This window comes from Elephas maximus, chromosome 10 (genome assembly GCF_024166365.1).
Source record: "Elephas maximus indicus isolate mEleMax1 chromosome 10, mEleMax1 primary haplotype, whole genome shotgun sequence".
NCBI classification, from domain to species: domain Eukaryota; kingdom Metazoa; phylum Chordata; class Mammalia; order Proboscidea; family Elephantidae; genus Elephas; species Elephas maximus.
The window spans coordinates 83,255,243-83,279,817 of record NC_064828.1 but is presented as its reverse complement, the minus strand read 5'-3'; the positions used below and the strand labels follow the sequence as shown (position 1 = coordinate 83,279,817).

General features: G+C 42.2%; 1 protein-coding gene across 3 annotated transcripts in view; it reads left to right on the top strand.

The window, feature by feature from the left end:
* The window catches only part of MED6 (mediator complex subunit 6), a 179,123-nt gene that overhangs the window by 5,083 nt on the left and 149,465 nt on the right, over positions 1-24,575 (top strand). For all 3 annotated transcript variants that reach the window (XR_007518887.1, XM_049897956.1, XM_049897957.1), the window contains 4 exons: positions 919-1,010; positions 18,336-18,418; positions 18,721-18,829; positions 24,230-24,345. Coding sequence is in view for 2 of the 3 variants with exons in the window: in XM_049897956.1 (XP_049753913.1) it covers positions 919-1,010; positions 18,336-18,418; positions 18,721-18,829; positions 24,230-24,345 (400 nt within the window). In the remaining variant the exon portion in view is untranslated. The remainder of the gene's footprint in view (positions 1-918; positions 1,011-18,335; positions 18,419-18,720; positions 18,830-24,229; positions 24,346-24,575) is intronic.

Sequence of the window (24,575 nt, the reverse complement as noted above, 5' to 3'; positions counted from 1 at the left end):
AACCCTTAGTTACAAACCTTAAGGAAAGCCCCTTCCTGCTTGATTGTGCTGGGTAGGAAAAGCTTTTAAGTCAGCCAGCTGTGAGTTTGAATCCCAAAGCCTCCATTCATTTGCTGCGATGCCTTGGGCAGGCTGTGTCTACCTCTTGAAGCCTCATTTGCCCCACCTGCAAAGTAGGGCAATCCTCCTTGCCCAGCAGCAGTTCATCCGAGTTCGAGTACAGAGCCTACCACTTGCCCAAAATACCTGACCCCAGCTCCCACCCCAGCCTGTGCTCACCAGCAACGATGGTCTGTATCAGGGAGGTGATTCTGGGGTAGCCTACCAGCATGACCTAGATCTGCAGCTCCATAGGCTCTAGCCTGGCCTCGGGTGCTGCCTAGCGTGCAGGTAGCGCTGGCAGCAGGCACGTGGGCAGTGGCATAGAAAAGCAGGAGAAGCCCAGGTTGAGTGTGACACCATGCTCACGGTGGTGGAGGTGGTGGTGGTCCGCTCAGCACCAGCGCCATCTTGCCACTATTGATGTAGGCCAGCATGCCCACATTCACATTCACCTGCCGTTCAGCCAAGTACATACAGTGGTTCATAAAGCAGATGGGCAGTACTTTGCAGCATGTACCAAACCATTTATTATTATTGTGTTATTATGTTAAAGATGTTTTAGTGTATCTGGAAGTGTTTTTTTTTTTAATGTTTTTTATGCACAGAAAGGTACACTGTATACTAAGACAAACACTTGACTAACTGATGTTAGATATGAACGGTACCTAACTGTTCAGACTTATAAATTTGACTTACAGGCTGCCTTAGGAATGGAACTTGTTTGTAATCTTGGGACTGCCTGTGGTAATCTGAATGTTCTGTAGAATTGTTTGTAGAGCATTCATAGATCTCTGGATGTCTGTGTTCTGTTTTCAGTCAGATGGTTGGAGTGGAATACATCCTTTTACATGCTCAAGAGCCCATTCTTTTTATTATTCGGAAGCAACAGCGACAGTCCCCTACGCAAGGTAAAATGTGTCAACTTCGGGCACTATTTTCTTCTTAAAAATATCGCAGATTATTTATTTTCTAACTGTATGTTCATATTTTTTAATTGGGTTCTCTTTTGGGGGTCCCCAAAGCCATATGCATGATTGGTGCTTCATTAGAAGCACTTACTGGACTCGACATATCATTGCAGTCATGGCTAAGATTTGTTATGGCAACACAGTAAGGATACTCAGGCAGATTGGCAAGGGAAAAAGACATTAGATGGGGTCTATAGGAATTTTTTTTTTTTTTTAACTTTTATTGAGCTTCAAGTGAACGTTTACAATTCAAGTCAGACTGTCACATATAAGTTTATATACACCTTACTCCGTACTCCCACTTGCTCTCCCCCCTAATGAGTCAGCCCTTCCAGTCTCTCCTTTCATGACAATTTTGCCAGCTTCCAACTCTCTCTATCCTCCCATCCCCCCTCCAGACAGGAGATGCCAAGACAGTCTCAAGTGACCACTTGATATAATTAGCTCACTCTTCATCAGCATCTTTCACCTACCCACTGTCCAGTCCCTTTCATGTCTGATGAGTTGTCTTCGGGGATGGTTCCTGTCCTGTGCCAACAGAAGGTTTGGGGACCATGACCGCCGGGATTCCTCTAGTCTCAGTCAGACCATTAAGTATGATCTTTTTATGCGAATTTGGGGTCTGCATCCCACTGATCTCCTACTCCCTCAGGGGTTCTCTGTTGCGCTCCCTGTCAGGGCAGTCGTCGATTGTGGCCGGGCACCAACTAGTTCTTCTGGTCTCAGGATGATGTAGGTCTCTGGTTCATGTGGCCCTTTCTGTCTCTTGGGCTCTTAGTTGTCGTGTGACCTTGGTGTTCTTCATTCTCCTTTGCTCCAGGTGGGTTGAGACCAATTGATGCATCTTAGATGGCCGCTTGTTAGCATTTAAGACCCCAGACGCCACATTTCAAAGTGGGATGCAGAATGTTTTCATAATAGAATTATTTTGCCAATTGACTTAGAAGTCCCCTTAAACCATGGTTCCCAAACCCCCGCCCTTGCTCCGCTGACCTTTGAAGCATTCATTTGATCCCGGAAACTTCTTTGCTTTTGGTCCAGTCCAATTGAGCTGACCTTCCATGTATTGAGTATTGTCCTTCCCTTCACCTAAAGCAATTCTTATCTACTAATTAATCAGTAAAAAACCCTCTCCCACCCTCACTCCCTCCCCCCATCGTAACCACAAAAGTATGTGTTCTTCTCAGTTTATACTATTTCTCAAGATCTTATAATGGTGGTCTTATAGTCTATAGGAATTTTTATGCTTTCCCGGCAGTGAGGAATCACACAAAACATACCTTCCTTCTAGCAGTGACATGCAGCCACACACGTGCAGTGTGTCTGCCCGGGGAAGTCTGTTTGAGAATCTGAGTCCAGGGTTATAATTGAGGCTAGTCATATACAAGGGTAAATCAAAAAACATTGCTATAAAATCATAGAAACCTTATTGAACAAAAATGCCAAAATATGAAGCTCTTGTTTCTCAACAAATTCTCCATCTAGGTCTATACACTCCTGAAGGTGATGTTTCTATCTCTTTAACCCCTCCCCTAAGAATTCTACACTCTCCGATTTACATCATATCAAAATGGCAGTTTTGGCATCCTCGAGGGACTCAAATTGTGTTCCTTTTGAATGTTCTTTGAGTTTTGGGAACAAAAAGAAGTCTGAAGGGGCAAGATCAGGGCTGTAGGGTGGATAGGGTAAGGTTTCCCAACAAAATTCTCATACGACAGCCCTTGCTACCCTCAAAGAATGAGCAGGTGCATTGTCGTGATGGAAAAAAATTCTTTGGTGTAGCTTTCCTGGCCTTTTTTTCACTAATGCAGTTTTCAGTTTTCTTAAAACTTCTCCGTAATAAGCCCCTGCAACTGTCCGGTGTCCTTCAAGAAAATCTATCAAGATTACCCCTTAGGAATCCAAAAAAATAGTCACCATAACTTTCTAAGTGGTCCTCCCTCTCTTTGCTCATATTTGAAGCCTTCCCAACCTTCCTTAAAATATTCAATCCATCTAAAAACTGTTGTTTTATGTGGGACAGCATCCCCATTCTTCTGAACAGAAGATTTCGAAGGGCGTCTCGGAAGACAAAGTATTATAATGACATGCGCAAAGAGCTAGAGATAGAAAACCAAAAGGGAAGAACATGCTCGATGTTTCTCAGGCTGAAAGAACTGAAGAAGAAATTCAAGCTTCGAGTTGCAATACTGAAGGATTTTATGGGGGATATATTAAACGACGCAGGAAGCATTAAAAGAAATTGGAAGGAATACACAGAGTCATTGTATCAAAAAGAATTAGCCAACGTTCAACCATTTCAAGAGGTAGCATATGACCAGGAACTGATGGTACCGAAGGAAGAAGTCCAAGCCTCACTGAAGGTATTGGTGAAAAACAAGACTCCCGGAATTGACGGAGTATCAAGTCAGATGTTTCAGCAAACGGATGCAGCGCTGCAAGTGCTCACTTGTCTGTGCCAAGAAATTTGAAAGACAGCTACCTGGCCAACTGACTGGAAGAGATCCATATTTATGCCTGTTCACAAGAAAGGTGATCCAAGGGAACATGGAAATTATCGAATAATATCATTAATATCACATGGAAGTAAAATTTTGCTGAAGATCATTCAAAAGCAGCTGCAGTAATATATCAACAGGGAACTGCCAGAAATTCAGGCCAGATTCAGAGGAGGACATGGAACCAGGGATATCATTGCTGATGTCAGATGGATCCTGGCTGAAAGCACAGACTACCAGAAGGATATTTACCTGTGTTCTGTTGACTGTGCAAAGGCATTTGACTGTGTGGATCATAACAAATTATGGAATGGGAATTCCAGAACACTTAATTGTGCTCCTGTAGAACCTGTACATAGATCAAGAAGCAGTTGTTCGGATAGAACAAGGGGATACTGAGTGGTTTAAAGTCAGGAAAGGTATGCGTTAGGGTTATTTCCTTTCACCATACCTATTCAATCTGTCTGCTGAGCAAATAATCCTAGAAGCTGGCCTGTATGAAGAAGAACGGGGCATCAGGATTGGAGGAAGACTTGTTAACAGCCAGCAATATGCAGATGACACAACCTTGCTTGCTGAAAGTGAAGAGAACTTGAAGCACTTACTAATGAAGATCAAAGACCGCAGCTTTCACTATGGATTACACCTCAACATAAAACAAAAATCCTCACAACTGAACCAATAAACCACATCATGATAAAGAGAGAAGAGATTAAAGTTGTCACGGATTTCATTTTACTTGGGTCCACAATCAACACCCTTAGAAGCAGCAGTCAAGAAATCAAAAGATGCATTGCATTGGGCAAATCTGCTGCAAAGGACCTCTTTAAAGTGTTGAAAAGCAAAGATGTCACCTTGAAGACTAAGGTGCACCTGACCCAAACCATGGTATTTTCAGTCGCTTCATGTGCTTGGGAAAGCTGGACAATGAATAAGGAAGACCGAAGAAGAATTGACGCCTTTGAATTGTGGTGTTAGCGAAGAATATTGAGTATACCATGGACTGCCAAAAGAACGAACAAATCTGTCTTGAGAGAAGTATGACCAGAAGGCTCCTTAGAAGCAAGGGTGGCAAGACTGCATCTTATCTACTTTGGACATGTTGTCAGGAGGGATCAGTCCCTGGAAATGGACATCATTCTTAGTAAAGTAGAGGGTCAGTGGAAAAGAGGAAGATCTTCAACAAGATGGACTGACACAGTGGCTGCAACAATGGGCTGAAGCATAACAGTGACTCTAAGGATGGTATAGGACCAGCAGTGTTTCGTTTTGTGGTACATAGGGTCGCTATGAGTTGGAACCAACTAGATGGTACGTAACAACAACAACAACATTCCCATAAACTTGGTGCAAAGCTTCAGTGATTTGGGAAGATGTTCACTTGAGTTTTATTAAAAATTTGTTATTAGCCCTGACCTCAAAATCATTGTTTTTCATGGTGCAAAAAGTATCCTTTTTTCTTGGAAGACACCTTAATGAGACTAGGACTAGTATCTTACCAAGGTAACTTGTTGCAGCCATCTACTGATCGTAGAGACGTGGTTAGACATGTTTGTTTGGAGTAAACCTATGCATGTGTGAGCTGGAACCCTAATAGCAATACCTTTATATACTTACCCTCATATGTGTCCTCTCTGTCTTAAAATTCCAGACTGCTAGAAGGAAATTAGGTGTACAGTGTAAGTCACATTGTTTGTAAAAGTCATTTAGGCAGGCTGGTTCAGCAGGCATAATCTTATCGTTTAGAGAATGTTTGAAAAGCCAAGTTCCACAGGTGCATGCTGGAACACCAGGACTCTTTTTCAACATTCTCCAGGTCAACTCTCCAAGCAGTGACAACTCAGTATATCAGAGACGACACCTCTTTTTATGAGTGTAATTGTCGGGCTTCTGACTGAACCTTGAGTATCCTGAGCAGCTTTTCTTCTCATCTCAGTCCACTAAGACTAATTCTGTTACAAAATGAGATTGTAACTACAAATAGCAGGGGCAGTTGCATCAAATTTCACAGAGGATCAATTGAAAATCCTCATATATTCAATAAAAAGCCTTATCTGGTGTCTTGATTTTCTAGTGCTGCTGTAACAGAAATAGCCAAGTGGATGACTTTAACAAAGAGAAATTTTTTCACTCACAGTCTAGTAGGCTAGAAGTTCAAATTCAAGGCGCCAGCTCCAGGGGAAGGCTTTTTCTCTCTGTTCGTTCTGGGGGAAGGTCCTTGTCATCAATCTTACCCTGGTCTAGGAGCTTCTCAGTGCAGGCACCCCAGGTCCACAGGATGCACAGCTCCTGGCACTTCTTTCTTCATGATATGAGGTTTCCCTGTCTCTCTGCTCACTTCTCTCTTTTATATCTCAAAAGGGATTGACTTAAGATACAACCTAATCTTGTAGATTGAATTCTGCCTCATCAACATAACTGCCTCTAATTTTGCCTCATTAACATCATAGAGGTAGGATTTATAACACATAAGAAAATCACATCAGGTGACAAAATGGTGGACAATCACAGTACGGGGAGTCATGTCCTAGCCAAGTTGACACACATTTTTGGGGAATACAATTCAATCCATAACATTCTACCCTTTGGTCCCCCAGAATTCATGTCCTTACCGCATGTAAGACACATTCACACCATCATATCATAGCAAAAGTCTTAAATCTACTCCAGGTCCAGAATCCCAAAATTATTCTTCATCTGTGAAATCTAGAATACAAGTTATCTGCTTCCAAAATGTAATGGTGGAACAGGCACAAGCTAGACGTTTTCATGACAAATGAAAGAAATTGGAGGGAAAGAAGGGATAAAGGCACCAAGTAAACCAGCAGAACACATTACATTAGCTCTCAAGGCTTGAAAATAATCCTGTGCTCTCTGAGACCGTTTTGACAATGGCTGTAGGTACTGGCCACACTCTCCGGATTCTTTGTAGAGGTCCCTTGGCTTCAGCTCCACCTTCCAGGCCCACTGGAATGGTAACCGTTCCCTCGAATTTGGGTGACCTCACTCTCCTAGTCTATCTGAGTGACGACTCCACCCTTGGAGACCCCAGAGGTTGTGGCTCTACCCTTTGAGACTGTGGCAGCTCTCCTTCCTGTGTTTCTTGTCTCTTTAGCTTCTGCTTCCTGGTTCATTGGCCTCTCAGCCTTTTGGGCCTCATTTCCCACTTCTGCCCTGCTGGGGTAAGTGTTACAAAACTCTTCAGCTCCACCAGTAAGTGCCTGGAGGCATCCCACTCCACCAGTAAACTTCGACCAGAAGACACTCAGCTCTTCTTGCTCATGGTGGAGTGGGACAAGTTTAGCTCCACTGAAAAGTTCCTGAAGGCACCCTGCTCTGCCAGGAAGCCTCCTGCGCAAAGGCATTCAGCTCCCTTGCTCCATGAGTCAGCTCTAGTGCTGTCTCGAGCTAGTCTCCTGGTCCTGCTGCAGCCTTTTCTCCGCTGCTGGTGCTTCTCACTGTCTGCTGTCTCCGGTGTAACAGCTCTCCCTCCTCACTTCCTTTTGAGTCCTCAACAGAGTTGTCTTAGATGTCCATAATTTCACCAGCAGTCTCTTCAGGGCAGTCTAGGCTTTTACTATTAGGCATTTTAAAACTCTTCCAGCCTCTATCCATCTACAGTTTTAAAACCACTTCCACATTTTAGGTGTCTGTTAGAACAGCACCCCCTCTTCCAGTACCAAATCCAGGGTCCCTGTGCTGAAAAGCTCCTTGTCCAGGGGAAGATCGATGATGAGGACCTTCCCCCAGAACCGACAGAGTGATGACCTTCCCCTGGAGCTGGCACCCTAAATTCGGACTCTGAGCCTTCTAGACTGTGAGAGAATAAATATCTCTTTTGTAAAAGCCATCTGCTTGTGGTATTTCTTTTATAGTAGCACAAAATAACCAAGACACCTGGGTTATGCTGCCAAATAAAAACTTGCTTTAGAAGTCAACACTGATGAGTATAGAGTCCACATTTGGTTTTAAATCAAAGAGTTAGACGGTTACTCTTGACAAGTCCAGAACTTGAGGAGGCCTTAGGGCCAAGCTGAGACCATGGCCAGGATCATACTGAAGGGAAGATTCCAGGTAGAGAAGCCAGATACCTCCTCGTAATTAGATACCCTCATCAAGACATCTAGACCAACCCTTGCCCTTGTATTGGTTCTAGAGAATGATTTGCTAAAGAAATTGTGGTTCTAGATTCCAGAATCCAAATATGGTTTCAAAATCGAAGACCTAGAGTCCTTGTCCAGAGGAAAAAAACCGTAGAACAAAGGGAAGACCAGGGACAAGATCTCCATGATGAGAGGGATCCAGACATAGAAGCTACAAAAGATGGCATCAGCTTCACTAGCAGCTGCCTTACTTCTTAACATCCAGGACATCTGAGTTCAGTGCATCTGATGTCGTCATCCTGGGCCCCAAATATCTTCATTCTCCCTAGAAATTCACCCTTTGTATGGACCTGCAAGCTGATCCTTCTTGAGATATTAAGACACCAGGATCTAGATAGGCTAGAAGCACTGCAAGAGACACCCCACAGCCCTACTGACCCAGCTTGGCTGTACAGTTTAGCAGAGCTGTAGGACGGTGAAAATTAATGTATACATATAAAACAAAAATGAGTTCCCATGCATAGCCAAGGGCTAACCTTGCAAACAGTCCTTTTTAAAGAACAGCCTCAGGCCTGCTGTGTTACCTCCTTCCTGCAGAGGTTTATTGCTAAATACATATGAATGCTCTCTCTATAATATAGTTTCCCGAAACTATAGCCGTTAGGTGTGGCCTCAATTAAAAGAAAGGAGAGAGGAAGGATGGTTTCCTCTTGTGGCAAATCTCTTGACTTTCAAGGCATGAATACTTTATCATTAGAACCTGTAGTGATTGCTAACAAGAATATATATATTCTTCATATAACGGGATATAAAGTTTGGTTCAAATTGATGCTTTAAAATGTAAAATTAATTTTAGACTTTGCTTTTTTATTGTTTTAAAGCTGGAAATAAACTTAATAGGACTTTAGTCATCTTGTGATATGAACTGGCATACTCACAGAATACAGAAATATGCTTTTTGGGTAATCAAAATGCAATGTGACCCCTGCTCAGCTTTTCTGTAAAGCTAAAACTGTTCTCAAAAAAGCCTCTTAATTAATATATATATTGAAAAATAACGCAAGCAGAATAATTCTTGTCATCTTTATGTATTTAAGTAAGCTTAGCCTAGTTCTCTAATACTGTGTCAAAAGCACTTGGCTGAATAATCTTCATCTTCTGCAACTGCATTTATTAAATCATTATCTTTAACCAGTCTTTTAAAATGAGCTACTAGTAAAATAACTTCAGAAAAAAATGCAACGTGACTAAAGCCAAATGTAGATTAGTTTATACTATTTCTCAAGACCTTATAATAGTGGTCTTATACAATATTTGTCCTTTTGCCTCTGACTAATTTCGCTCAGCATAATGCCTTCCAGGTTCCTCCATGTTATGAAATGTTTCACAGATTCGTCACTGTTCTTTATCGATGCGTAGTATTCCATTGTGTGAATATACCACAATTTATTTACCCATTCATCCGTTGATGGACACCTTGGTTGCTTCCAGCTTTTTGCTATTGTAAACAGAGCTGCAATAAACATGGATGTGCATATATCTGTTTATGAGAAGGCTCTTGTTTCCCTAGGGTATATTCCTAGGAGTGGGATTTCTGGGTTGTATGGTAGTTCTATTTCTAACTGTTTAAGATAACGCCAGATAGATTTCCAAAGTGGTTGTACCATTTTACATTCCCACCAGCAGTGTATAAGAGTTCCAATCTCTCCGCAGCCTCTCCAACATTTATTATTTTGTGTTTTTTGGATTAATGCCAGCCTTGTTGGTGTGAGATGGAATCTCATCGTAGTTTTAATTTGCATTTCTCTAATGGATAATGATCGAGAGCATTTTCTCATGTATCTGTTAGCTGCTTGAATATCTTCTTTAGTGAAGTGTGTGTTCATATCCTTTGCCCACTTCTTGATTGGGTTGTTTGTCTTTTTGTGGTTGAGTTTTGACAGAATCATATAGATTTTAGAGATCAGGCGCTGGTCGGAGATGTCATAGCTGAAAATTCTTTCCCAGTCTGTAGGTGGTCTTTTTACTCTTTTGGTGAAGTCTTTAGATGAGCATAGGTGTTTGATTTTTGCGAGCTCCCAGTTATCTGGTTTCTCTTCGTCATTTTTGGTAATGTTTTGTATTCCGTTTATGCCTTGTATTAGGGCTCCTAAGGTTGTCCCTGTTTTTTCTTCCATGATCTTTATCGTTTTAGTCTTTATGTTTAGGTCTTTAATCCACTTGGAGTTAGTTTTTGTGCATGGTGTGAGGTATGGGTCCTGTTTCATTTTTTTGCAAATGGATATCCAGTTATGCCAGCACCATTTGTTAAAAAGACTATCTTTTCCCCAATTAACTGACACTGGGCCTTTGTCAAATATCAGCTGCTCATATGTGGATGGATTTATATTTGGGTTCTCAATTCTGTTCCACTGGTCTATGTGTCTGTTGTTGTACCAGTACCAGGCTGTTTTGACTACTGTGGCTGTATAATAGCTTCTGAAATCAGGTAGAGTGAGGCCTCCCACTTTCTTCTTCTTTTTCAGTAATGCTTTGCTTATCCGAGGCTTCTTTCCCTTCCATATGAAGTTGGTGATTTGTTTCTCTATCACCTTAAAAAATGACATTGAAATTTGGATCGGAAGTGCATTGTATGTATAGATGGCTTTTGGTAGAATAGACATTTTTATTTTTACTATGGTTAAGTCTTCCTATCCATGAGCAAGGTATGTTTTTCCACTTAAGTATGTCCTTTTGAATTTCTTGTAGTAGAGCTTTGTAGTTTTCTTTGTATAGGTCTTCTACATCCTTGGTAAGATTTATTCCTAAGTATTTTATCTTCTTGGGGGCTACTGTGAATGGTATTGATTTGGTTATTTCCTCTTCGATGTTCTTTTTGTTGATGTAGAAGAATCCAAGTGATTTTTGTATGTTTATCTTATAACCTGAGACTCTGCCAAACTCTTCTATTAGTTTCAGTAGTTTTCTGGAGGATTCCTTGGGGTTTTCTGTGTATAAGATCATGTCATCTGCAAATAGAGATAATTTTACTTCCTCTTTGCCAATCCGGATGCCCTTTATTTCTTTGTCTAGCCTAATTGCTCTGGCTAGGACTTCTAGCACAATGTTGAATAAGAGCGGTGATGAAGGGCATCCTTGTCTGGTTCCCGTTCTCAAGGGAAATGCTTTCAGGTTCTCTCCATTTAGAGTGATGTTGGCTGTTGGCTTTGCATAATATTATGTTGAGGAATTTTCCTTCAATTCCTATTTTGGTGAGAGTTTTTATCATAAATGGGTGTTGGACTTTGTCAAATGCCTTTTCTGCATCAATTGATAAGATCATGTGGTTTTTGTCTTTCGTTTTATTTATATGGTGGATTACATTAATGGTTTTTCTAATATTAAACCAGCCTTGCATACCTGGTATAAATCCCACTTGGTCGTGGTGAATTATTTTTTTGATATGTTGTTGAATTCTATTGGCTAGAATTTTGTTGAGGATTTTTGCATCTATGTTCACGAGGGATATAGGTCCGTAATTTTCTTTTTTTGTGATGTCTTTACCTGGTTTTGGTATCAGGGAGATGGTGGCTTCATAGAATGAGTTGGGTAGTATTCCATTATTTTCTATGCTTTGGAATACCTTTAGTAGTAGTGGTGTTAACTCTTCTCTGAAAGTTTGGTAGAACTCTGCAGTGAAGCCGTCCGGGCCAGGGCTTTTTTTTGCTGGGAGTTTTTGGATTACCGTTTCAATCTCTTTTTTTGTTATGGGTCTATTTATTTGTTCTACTTCTGAATGTGTTAGTTTAGGTACGTAGTGTTTTTCCAGGAATTCATCCATTTCTTCTAGGTTTGCAAATTTGTTAGAGTACAATTTTTCGTAATAATCTGATATGATTCTTTTAATTTCAGTTGGGTCTGTTGTGATGTGGCCCATCTCGTTTCTTATTTGGGTTATTTGTTTCCTTTCCTGTATTTCTTTAGTCAGTCTAGCCAATGGTTTATCAATTTTGTTAATTTTTTCAAAGAACCAGCTTTTGGCTTTGTTAATTCTTTGAATTGTTTTTCTGTTCTCTAATTCATTTAGTTCAGCTCTAATTTTTATAATTTGTTTTCTTCTGGTGCCTGATGGATTCTTTTGTTGCTCACTTTCTATTTGTTCCAGTTGTAGGGACAGTTCTCTGCTTTTGGCTCTTCTTTTTGTATGTGTGCATTTATCGATATAAATTGGCCTCTGAGCACTGCTTTTGCTGTGTCGCAGAGGTTTTGATAGGAAGTATTTTCATTCTCGTTGCATTCTATGAATTTCCTTATTCCCTCCTTGATGTCTTCTATAACCCAGTCTTTTTTCAGGAGGGTATTGTTCAGTTTCCAAGTATTTGATTTCTTTTCCCTAGTTTTTCTGTTATTGATTTCTAGCTTCATTGCCTTGTGGTCTGAGAAGATGCTTTGTAATATTTCAATGTTTTGGATTCTACAAAGGTTTTTTTTCATGACCTAATATGTGGTCTATTCTGGAGAATGTTCCGTGTGCGCTAGAAAAAAAAGTATACTTTGCAGCAGTTGGGTGGAGAGTTCTGTGTAAGTCAATGAGGTCAAGTTGGTTGATTGTTGTAATTAGGTCTTCCGTGTCTCTGTTGAGCTTCTTACTGGATGTCCTGTCCTTCTCCGAAAGTGGTGTGTTGTAGTCTCCTAGTATAATTGTGGAGGTGTCTGTCTTACTTTTCAGTTCTGTTAAAATTTCATTTATGTATCTTGCAGCCCTGTCATTGGGTGCATAAATATTTAATATGGTTATGTCTTCCTGATCAATTGTCCCTTTTATCATTATATAGTGTCCTTCTTTATCCTTTGTGGTGGATTTAAGTCTAAAGTCTATTTTGTCAGAAATTAATATTGCTACTCCTCTTCTTTTTTGCTTATTGTTTGCTTGATATATTTTTTTCCATCCTTTGAGTTTTAGTTTGTTTGTGTCTCTAAGTCTAAGGTGTGTCTCTTGTAGGCAGCATATAGACGGATTGTGTTTCTTTATCCAGTCCGAGACTCTCTGTCTCTTTATTGGTGCATTTAGTCCATTTACATTCAGTGTAATTATAGATAAACAAGTGTTTAGTGTTGTCATTTTGATGCCTTTTTATGTGTGTTGTTGACAATTTCATTTTTCCACTTTTTTCTGCTGGGGCGTTTTTCTTAGTAAATTGTGAGATCCTCATTTTCGCAGTGTTTGACTTTATGTTTGTTGAGTCATTATGTTTTTCTTGGCTTTTATCTTGAGTTATGGAGTTTTTATACCTTTTTGTGGTTACCTTATTATTTACCCCTATTTTTCTAAGTAAAAACCTAACTTGTATCGTTCTATATCGCCTTGTATGACTCTCCATATGGCAGTTCAATGCCTCCTGTATTTAGTCCCTCTTTTTGATTATTGTGATCTTTTACCTATTGACTTCCATGATTTCCTGTTATGTGTATTTTTTTTTTAATTAATCTTAATTTGTTTGTTTTTGTGATTTCCCTATTTGAGTTGATATCAGGACGTTCTGTTTTGTGACCTTGTGTTGTGCTGGTATCTGATATTATTGTTTTTCTGACCAAACAATATCTTTTAGTATTTCTTGTAGCTTTGGTTTGGTTTTTGCAAATTCTCTAAACTTGTGTTTATCTGTAAATATCTTAATTTCGCCTTCCTATTTCAGAGAGAGTTTTGCTGGATATATGATCCTTGGCTGGCAGTTTTTCTCCTTCAGTGCTGTGTATATGTTGTCCCATTCCCTTCTTGCCTGCATGGTTTCTGCTGAGTAGTCTGAACTTATTCTTATTGATTCTCCCTGGAAGGAGACCTTTCTTTTCTCCCTGGCTGATTTTAAAATTTTCTGTTTATCTTTGGTTTTGGCGAGTTTGATGATAATATGTCTTGGTGTGTTTCTTTTTGGATCAATCTTAAATGGGGTTCGATGAGCATCTTGGATAGATATCCTTTCGTCTTTCATGATGTCAGGGAAGTTTTCTGTCAGGAGTTCTTCAGCTATTTTCTCTGTGTTTTCTGTCCCCCCTCCCTGTTCTGGGACTCCAATCACCCACAAGTTATCCTTCTTGATAGAGTCCCACATGATTCTTAGGGTTTCTTCATTTTTTTTAATTCTTTTATCTGATTTTTTTTCAGCTATGTTGGTGTTGATTCCCTGATCCTACAGATGTCCCAGTCTGCATTCTAATTGCTCGAGTCTGCTCCTCTGACTTCCTATTGCGTTGTCTAATTCTGTAATTGTTAATCTTTTGGATTTCTACATGCTGTCTGTCTATGGATTCTTGCAACTTAATAATTTTTCCACTATGTTCTTGAATAATCTTTTTGAGTTCTTCAACAGTTTTATCAGTGTGTTCCTTGGCTTTTTCTGCAGTTTGCCTTATTTCGTTTGTGATGTCTTGAAGCATTCTGTAAATTAGTTTTTTATATTCTGTATCTGATAATTCCAGAATTGTATCTTCATTTGGGAAAGATTTTGATTCTTTTGTTTGGGGGGTTGGAGAAGCTGTCATGGTCTGTTTCTTTATGTGGTTTGATATGGACTGCTGTCTCCGAGCCATCACTGGGAAACTAGTTTTTCCAGAAAATCCGCTAAAAAAAAAATGCAGTCAGATCCCTATCAGAGTTCTCCCTCTGGCTCAGGCTATTCGGATGTTAATGAAGCCGCCTGGGGAGGGTGGGGGAGGGATCAGAGAGATAGGAGAGTAGCACCTCAGAATATAGCCAGAGTTGCTTGTCTTGCTTGGAATGACTATTATATCTGAGATTCCCACGGGGCGCGTCGCCTGTGTGTGCTGGCTGTGTGGAAATTGCCCCCGGGGGGTCTGGCCCGCTGGAGTCACGGTCAGATCCTCCGCTGCCAGCCCCACGCCCAACGTTAAGGTTCCCCTGCTGGGACGGTGCACTCTCGACTCCAAAATCAGTCGCTGCCTCCTGGGGACTTCTCGTCCCGGCAGCCGCGTCGCTGTGCCGTCCCCGCGACCTGGCTGGGCCCCCTCCCGGCGTTAGTTCAGGTGAGTGGAGCAGCTCCCCGTGCTTGTGCCGTGACCGCGTGTCCCGGCGGGGACGCTGCTCTCCCCGCTCCAAGACCAGTCGCTGCCTCCCGGGGACTTCTCCCACCGGCTGCGTCGCCATGCCGCCTGTGCAAACCAGCTGGGCCCCCTCCCGGGGTTAGTTCAGGGTGGTCGAGCAGCTCTCCGTGCTTATGCCGTGCCTGCGCCCAGTCACAATTCCGGCGGGACGGTTCCCCGGCTGGGTCGCTGCTCTCCCCGCTCCAAGACCAGTCACTGCCTCCCGGGGACTTCTCCCACCGGCTGCGTCGCCATGCCGCCTTCGCTAACTGGATGGGCCCCCTCCCGGGGTTAGTTCAGGGGGGTGGAGCAGCTCCCTGTGCTTATGCCATGCCTGCGCCCAGTCAAAATCCCGGCTGGACGGTTCCCCACCTGGGACGCTGCTCTCCCCGCTCCAAGATCAGTCACTGCCTCCTGGGGACTTCTCCCACCGGCTGCGCCGCCACGCCGTCCACGCAAACTGGCTGGGCCCCCTCCCGGCGTGAGTTTGGGGGCTAGGGCTGGCCCCCTTGTTTGTGCCGTCTGCTCCCCTGGGCTCTGCCCCAAATCTGGCGCCGAAGGTTACCTGACTGGTACGCTGGCTTCAGGCTCTGAAAACAATCGCTGCTTCCCCGTATTTGTTCGTTCTCCGTCTCTCAATCTGTGTTTGTTGTTCAGGGTTCGTAGATTGTTATGTATGTGATCGATTCACTTGTTTTTCCGAGTCTTTGTTGCAAGAGGGATCCGAGGTAGCGTCTACCTAGTCCGCCATCTTGGCCCCGCCTCCTTGGATCAATCTGAAATGGGGTTCGATGAGCATCTTGGATAGATACCCTTTCGTCTTTCATGATGTCAGGGAAGTTTTCTGTCAGGAGATCTTCAACCATTTTCTCTGTGTTTTCTGTCCTCCCTCCCTGTTCTGGGACTTCATTCACACACAAGTTATCCTTCTTGATAGAGTCCCACATGATTCTTAGGGTTTCTTCATTTTTTTTAATTCTTTTATCTGGTTTTTTTTCAGCTATGTTGGTGTTAATTCCCTGATCCTCCAGATGTCCCAGTCTGCATTCTAATTGCTTGAGTCTGCTCCTCTGACTTCCTACTGCGTTGTCTAATTCTGTAATTTTATAGTTAATCTTTTGGATTTCTACATGCTGTCTCTCTATGGATTCTTGCAACTTATTAATTTTTCCACTATGTTCTTGAATAATCTTTTTGAGTTCTTCAACTGTTTTATCAGCGTGTTCCTTGGCTTTTTCTGCAGTTTGCCTTGTTTCATTTCTCAGGTCATCCCTGATGTCTTGAAGCACTCTGTAAATTAGTTTTTTATATTCTGTATCTGTTAATTCCAGGATTGTATCTTCATTTGGGAAAGACTTTGGTTCTTTTGTTTGGGGGGTTGGAGAAGCTGTCATGGTCTGCTTCTTTATGTGGTTTGATATTGAGTGCTGTCTCCGAGCCATCACTAAGATATAAAAAAAGAAAAAGATATAGTAGTGGTTTATTCTATAATTGCTCACTGAGTCTTATCTGGTTTTGTTTTCTTTCAATATACGTGGATGGGCTACTAGATTGTGCTGTCTTGATTGTTGTAGCCCTTGACTTACTTGTGACCTATTACCAGCTGGTTTGGGCTGTTGCCAGATATATATGCCTGAGTCTATTCACTATTCTTGAGTAGAATCTGATTTTGGGTCATCAAGTGTGTGCTGCACCCTAACGCCTATCCACCTCGAGAAGTAGTGGTGATAGTTGTGTGCACCAGATTCTATTAGCAGCTGGGGTTCACACTCCAGGGGGGGCAGGATGCTGACAGGCTTCCCCCAAGTATCAGTGAGGTAGGTGTGTCTCTATTCCTATAGCACCTTAGTGGGAGGGCACTGCAGCTGTACCTTAGGCCCCCAATCCAAGTACCTCTACTGATTGGTAGGTGTCACCCTCATTAGACCCCTAAGGCAGGAGGCTAGGTGGTCTGGGGGGAGCTTCAGCCCTCAGTTCCCTGTTGTGGGTCAGTGAGGGCTCTGTTGAATCAGCAGAGATATCAGGCCTGGGAAACTTGTTTTTCCAGAAAATCTGCTAAAAAAAAATGCAGTCAGATCCCTATCAGAACTGCCTTTGGATTATAACCGCCACCTGTTCCCTGTAAGGATGAACGTCCGAGATTTGGATCATATATGCTTGGCTGTAGCTGGTTCTGTGTTTTTAGTCCAATTAGGGATGGATTTTTGGTCCCTGGGTTTTTTGTGGTTCCTTCTCTCAGGCTGGAAGAATGGGTTAGGAAAAGACTGAAAAAAAAAGGGGGGGGCAGCAAAGCTGCCACGGAGCTGGAGCCGTTCTCCCTCTGGCTCAGGAAATTCCAATGTTAATGAAGCCGCCTGGGAAGGGTGGGGGAGGGTTCAGAGAAATAGGAGAGTAGCACCTCGGAATATAGCCAAAGTTGCTTGTCTTGCTTGGAATGACTATTTTATCCGAGATTCCCGAGGGGGGTGTCGCCTATGTGTGCTGGCCGTGTGGAGATTTCCCCCGGGCGTCTGGCCCGCTGAAGCCGCGGTCAGATCCTCCGCTGCCAGTCCAAAGCCCAGCGTCAAGGTTGCCCTGCTGGGACGCTGCACTCCCAGCTCCAAAGTCAGTCGCTGCCTCCTGGGGACTTCTCGTCCCGCCAGCCGCATCGCTGCGCCGCCCCCGCGGACCGGCTGGGCCCCCTACTGGGGTTAGTTCAGAGGAGTAGAGCTGCGCCCCGTGCTTGCGCCGTGACAGCGCCTAGTCAAAAGCCCGTCGCCAAGGTTCCCTGGCTGGGATGCTGCACTCCCGGCTCCAAAACCAGTCACTGCCTCCCGGGGACTTCTCCCACCAGCCGCGTAGCCACGCCACCCACGCGGACCGGCTGGGCCCCCTCCTGGGGTCAGTTCAGGGGGATAGGGCTGCGCCCCTTGTTTGCGTCGTCACAAGATTTTTGAGTTCAGCCCCCCTGGGCCCAGACCTATGCCCGGCGCCAAGGTTACCTGACTGGCATGCTGGCTTCAGGCTCCGAAAACAGTCGCTGCTTCCCTGTATTTGTTCGTTCTCCGTCTCTAAATCTGTGTTTGTTGTTCAGGGTTCGTAGATTGTTATGTATGTGATCGATTCACTTGTTTTTCCGAGTCTTTGTTGCAAGAGGGATCCGAGGTAGCATCTACCTAGTCCGCCATCTTGGCCCCGCCTCCAGAAATTGTTTTTAATGTCACTGTAATACCGTTCATTCAACAAATAGCTTTTAACAGCAAACATTAAAAAAAAAAAACCTGTTGTCATCGAGTTGATTCTGACTCATAGTGACCCTATAGGACAGAGTAGAACTGCCCCATAGGGTTTCCAAGGCTGTAAATCATTATGGAAGCATACTGCCACATCTTTGTCCAGTTGAGCAGCCCGGTGCTTAAAGCAGCCATAAAAAATAGTAGTAAATGAGTAGATGTGACTATATTCCAATAAAACTTTATTTACAAAGACAGGCATTGCCCAACACTGCTCTAAGATTTAATGTGGAAAAATGTCAAATATTAGTTACATCTGTTTAGCAGTTTGTGTCCATGGCTGAATTCATAAACATTTTTTCCCCACTGTTCTAGTTATCCCACTAGCTGATTACTATATCATTGCTGGAGTGATTTATCAGGCACCAGACTTGGGATCGGTTATAAATTCCAGAGTGGTAAGTGTCTTCCTGTTCCTTAAACACTAAAGAAAACTTTTAATTGTGCTACCTTATTTCCAGGAATCAGACAAGAACTCCCTTCCCTTGTGTAAGTTGATATAAAGTGTTGACTATTTGTATGTTTGAACACTGTTTATTGTGGGCCAGTTCAATGATAAAAGTATATACCACAATCCCAGCTATATAACAGTTGTTAAAAACAGGAAGTTATTATTTATATGTAATATTTTGGAGGTATTTAGTTGAGAAATTTTCATGAACCTAATTGAGAAATTCAGAGTTTGTTTTCTTTTTACAAGCTTACTGCAGTGCATGGCATTCAGTCAGCTTTTGATGAAGCTATGTCATACTGTCGATATCATCCCTCCAAAGGATATTGGTGGCATTTCAAAGATCATGAAGAGCAAGGTAGGTCAAAAACCAAAACCAAACCCAGTGCCGTTGAGTCAATTCCAACTCATAGCGACCCTATAGGACAGAGTAGAACTGCCCCATAAAGTTTCCAAGGAGCGCCTGGGAGATTCGAACTGCCGACCGTTTGGTTAGCAGCTGTAGCACTTAACCACTAAGCCACCAGGGTTTCCGCAAGGTAGGTAGGACACCTAAAACCAAAAAAACCAAGCCCATTGCCATCAAGTCGGTTCTGACTCATAGTAACCCTATAGAACAGAGTAGAACTGCCCTGTAGGGTTTCCAAGGCTATAAACCTTCCCGGCAGCAGACTGCCACATACTTCTCCCATGGAGCAGCTAGTGGGTTCAAACTGCCAACTTTTCGGTTAGCAACGGAGTGCTTAACCACTGCACCACCAGAGCTCCTTGGTAAGACACCTGTTGTTGTAGGTGCCGTCGTGTCACTTCCAACTCACAGTGACAATACTTACAACAGAATGAAGTACTGCCTGGTCTTGCACCATCCTCACTGTCATTGCTGTGTTTGAGCCCACAGTTGCAGCCACTGTGTCAGCCCATCTTTTTGTGGGACTTCCTCTTTTTCACTGACCCTCTAATTTGCCAAGCGTAATGTCTTTCTCCAGGGACTGGTCCCTCCTGATAACATGCCCAAGGTAAATGAGACAAAGTCTTGCCATCCTCGCTTCTAAGAAGCATTCCAGCTTTACTTCTTCTAAGACAGATTTGTTTGTTCTTCTGGCAGTCCATGGTATATTCAGTATTCTTCACCAACACCATAATTCACAGGCATTAATTCTTCTTCAGTCTTCCTTGTTCATTGTCTAGCTTTCCCCTGCATATGAGGTGATTGAAAATACCACGGCTTAGGTCAGATGCACCCTAGTCCTCAAAGTGACGTCTTTGTTTTTTGTTTTTTTTCAACACTTTGAAGAGGTCTTTTGTAGCGTATTTACCTATTGCAATATATCATTTGATTTCTTGGGTGCTGCTTCCATGGGCGTTGATTGTGGATCCAAGTAAAATGAAATCCTTGGAGGCGGGGCCGAAATGGTGGAGTAGTCAAACGCTTCCGGTGATCACTCTTACAATAAAGACCCAAAAAAACAAGTGAATCGTTTATGTATAAGACAGGCTGGGAGCCCTGAACATCAAAGGCAAAATTAAGAAATCGGACAAGCATCAGGGAGAGGGATAGACAGTTCAGAAGTGGTGAGGAGTTGCCAGACCTGATTCAGCGGGAACTGGAAACCTTCAGGCATGATCCCCTGGTGGGACCATGGTAGGGCTGGTGGTAGCTTTCGGGACAGGGTTTCCTCAGCAAAAGAAAGCGAGTGGCACAGAGTCTACTCACGCCTCCAGAGTCAGCAAAGAACAGAGCTCTCAACAAAAGATAAGTGGTCACCTCTAATTTACCACGTGGATGGAAAAGCACCCCTTGTGAAAGAGCTGTCTCTCATTTATCTGATCCCTCCTTCCTCTGCCCTAGCCGCCAAGCTGGCTTCAGTGGCTGTCGATTTCCATGGGCCTGATAGGTCCTGCCGTATGCCTGAGCTATTCTTCCAGCCTTGGAGAAGGAACAACTTAACAAATGGGTATAAAATAATCTGCCAGCTCCCCTAAGCTGGGAACTCAGGGCAGAAGCCGCTCCTGCCCAGGCACAAACTGTCCACGGACTTTGAATGCCTTTCACCCCTGCACGGATCTTTGTGGGCACATTTCAGCAGCTTAGGCCCTTGTTGGCAGAGTGCAATGGTGTATGTTCCTGAGGCCTCACTTCACCTGTTTCAGCTGTGTGGTAGAGAGGTGGGTTTTGATGTTTGACACCGCTCTGCCTATTAAGCAGGGTCCTCAGCTACCCACATCAGGGTCCTGAGGACTGGTGGCTCCACCCACACCACCTAGCCACATGTGACAGGGGCCCAAGAATAAGTGATGCTTCCCAGTCATTACGGCCAAAAGCATTGGGTGTCCATGGTCCGGCTGCAGAGCACACCGACCTGTGCACTCTAGGGAACAGGGACAGGCTTTCTTCACACACTTGGGGGACAGTTGTCAGCCCCCTGCCTTACTCACAGTGTGACCCCCTCCTGCAACCAGATACCTGTCCCTACACCAATCACCCCTGCTTCTCTAAGACTGTAGGTGAGAGCCTGCACCACACACTTGGTGACTGACTACCTGGAAACCTGAGCTGAATGCATACAAGAAAACTGAATGGACTGCTAGGCTCATACAGCTGGTAACAGCTCTAGCCATCTGGTAGCAGGGCATTAGAGTTTCAAAGATGCAGATAATCAGGCTAGCTCACCTGAGCAGCCTATTTGGGCATATCAAAACAAAGCAAAACAAGAAGCTAGGACACAGTAAGCAAATGTAAAATAAATTAATAGAATAACTTCTAGATGGCTCGGAGACAACAGTCAGTATCATATAACATAAAGAAGCAGACCATTATCACTTCAACAGGCTCCCAAAACAAAGAATCAAAGAATCTTCCGTGTGAAGAGATATTCGTGGAATTACCAGGGGTAGAATACAAAAGATTAATATACAGAACTGTTTAGGAGATCAGGCAAAATGCAGAACAAGCCAAGGAACACACAGTTAAAGCAGCCGAGGAAATTAAGATTATTCAAGAGCATGATGAAAAATTTAATAGGCTACAAGAATCCGTAGAGAAAACAGCAATCAGGAATTCAGAAGATTAACAATAAAATTACAGAATTAGACAACTCAATAGAAAGTCAGAGGAGCAGAATTGAGGAAATGGAAGTCAGAATTAGTGAGATTGAAGATAAAACACTTGGCACCAATATATTCAAAGAAAAAACAGATAAAAGAATTTTAAAAAATGAAGAAATCCTGAGAATCATGTGGGATTCTATCAAGAGAAATAAACCATGAGTGATTAGAGTACCAGAACAGGGAGGGAAAACAGAAAATACAGAGAGAATTGTTGAAGATTTGTTGGCAGAAAACTTCCCTGATACGTGAAAGAAAACATATCTATCCAAGATGCTCATCAAACCCCACACAAGATAGCTTCCAAGAGAAAATCACCAAGATATAATTAAACTGGCCAAAACCAAAGATAAAGAGAATTTCAAGAGCAGCTAAGGATAAATAAAAAGTCACCTACAAAGAAGAGTCAATAGGAATAAGCTTGGACTACTCAGCAGTAACTATGCAGGCAAGAAGGCAAAGGATATGACATGTATAAGACCATATAAAATGAAATCCTTGACAACTTTAATCTTTTCTCCTTTTGTCATGATATTGCTTATTGGCACAGATGTGAGGATTTTTGTTTTCTTTATGTTGAGGTGTAATCCACACTGAAGGCTGTGGTCTTTATCTTCATTAGTCTTCTGTGGAATAGTAAAACACACCGAAGAGGGTCTAGGTGTTTACTGCACACACACACACCCCTAGACCCTCCTAAAACACTTTTTGATCTTCTGAAAGGGAAATTGTTTTCTTTAGGAAAGTAACTATCATGTTTCCAAAAAAAAAAAAAGTAACTATCATGTTTCCTAGGTATGTTCAGTTTCTCTATAGAAGGCTCCTTATAGATGATGACATTTTTGCAGCTGCAATTCATGTAACTTGATGTGGGAACACTTGAATACTTGCTTTCACATAGGAACATATATAGAGTTTAATGTGTTATGTAACTGGTAATCTTTGTAAAGGATTTTGTCCTACTTGAATCAACAATCAATGCCCATGGAAGCAGCAGTCAAGAAATCAAACGACATATCACTTTAGGAAAATCTGCTGCAAAAGACCTCTTCAAAGCTCTAAAAAGCAAAGACGTCACTTTGATGACTGAGGTGTGCCTGACCCACACCATGGTATTTTCATTTGCCTCAGGTGCATGTGAGAGCTGGACAATGAAAACAGAAGACAGAAGAATTTACACATTCGAGTTGTGGTGTTGGTGAGGAATATTGAACATACCATGGACTGCTAGAAGAATGAACAAACCTGTCTTAGAGGAAGAACAGCCAGAAGGCTCCTTAGAAGTGAGGATGGCAAGAGTTTGTCTCGTGTATATTGGACATGTCTTCAGGAAAGACCCAGTCACTAGAAAAGCACGTAATGTTTGGTTAAGTGGAGGGTCAGTGAAAACAAGGGAATCCCTACATGAGACGGATTGACATGGTAGCTGCAACAGTGAGCTCAAACATACCAAAGATTTTGAGAATGGAACCAGCCAACATTTTGTTCTGTTATATCTAAGGTTGCCATGAGTCAGAGCCAGCTTGATGGCAGCTAACATCAATATCTATCTTTGTTAAAGTGCATCAGGGTTTTAAAATAATTAGAATATACAGAGGAGAAACACTGTTGAGGAATGAGCAAAGATGGTATTTCCTGTTTACCTAACTGTTGAGTCATCTTTGAATCTGGAATCCCTTATTCCTCCATTTTCAAAGTAGGGTAGTTGGGGGCTTGCTCTTATAGCCCTAACCTCACATGCCCAGTCTGTTTTCTGATCCTCCCAAGTTATCATCTGTCGTGACTCCAGGTCTCTTAGTTTTCATGGCTGGTATTCTGCTACTTATTCTTCATCATACTTTACCGATGAAACTACTTGAAGAAACTGTAGCGGTAGCATTTCTTTCGCTGAGAAATAGCAACTCAGAATAAATTTCTGAGGGAAAGATAGCCTTTCCATAGAATTCAGACCTGTGTAATTTTATTCTTGATATTAACCAGCAACATTTGATGTGGAATGTTTGCCTTAGTTGAATTAAATTGACCCAAGAGCTTTTTATCCCTACACTAGTGAAATGTTTGAAGTAAAATTTGTTTGTAATCCTTTATTTAGAGAGAACCCCTGTACACTTCTCTCCTAGAGAAAATCCCATATGCGATTAAGTTTTGAATTTTTCTTTGGTTCTTTATTTTCATAGTCTTCTGTTGTTTTGGTTATCCTGTTTTTCCAGTGAATTATGATCTTAATAATTGAGTATGGTACCTTGAGTTTGTGGAGCTTGAATTTTCCATTTGTACCTACTAGTTTTTTTTGGAAAAAGGTCATTTAACACACTTAAATTATACAAATATTAATTCAAATCAATAACCTGAATTGTGATTTTAGGTAACTGTGAGAAAGTTCAGCCTTAAAACTCGATGTTTATCCATGCTTACATACTAAAAGTAAAGCATCTTTAAAAAACATGTATTGTTTTATTAAATGTTAGAGTGTTAATTTCATTTAAGAGGGAGAGTTTACACATTTCTTATATATGCTGTATTTAGCTTGTATGGGGGAATGTCAGTCACTAAAAATAATGTGGCTTGGATATGGACATGTTGGATACAAAAGATTTGTGAAAAGCTGACACTAATCATACAATATTTTGATTTGGGCTTCATATTTTAATAGATAAAGTCAAACCCAAAGCCAAAAGGAAAGAAGAACCAAGCTCTATTTTCCAGAGACAACGTGTGGATGCCTTACTCTTAGACCTTAGACAAAAATTTCCACCTCGATTTGTGCAGGTAATGAGAATGTATGTGGTTAATTTTGATTGGACACTTTTTTGGAAGCATGTTTGCTTTTAATTGAGAACTGTTTGACGTATGACCTAAACATTGACTCTCCTTATCAGTTAAAAAATGATGTCTAAATCAAAGGAAAAGGAGACAAGGGTAAAGGGAATGAAATTAACACTCTTCTGTGCTCTTAAGTCCTCAGCGAATCTTCACAAGCAATCCTATTAGGACTGTAG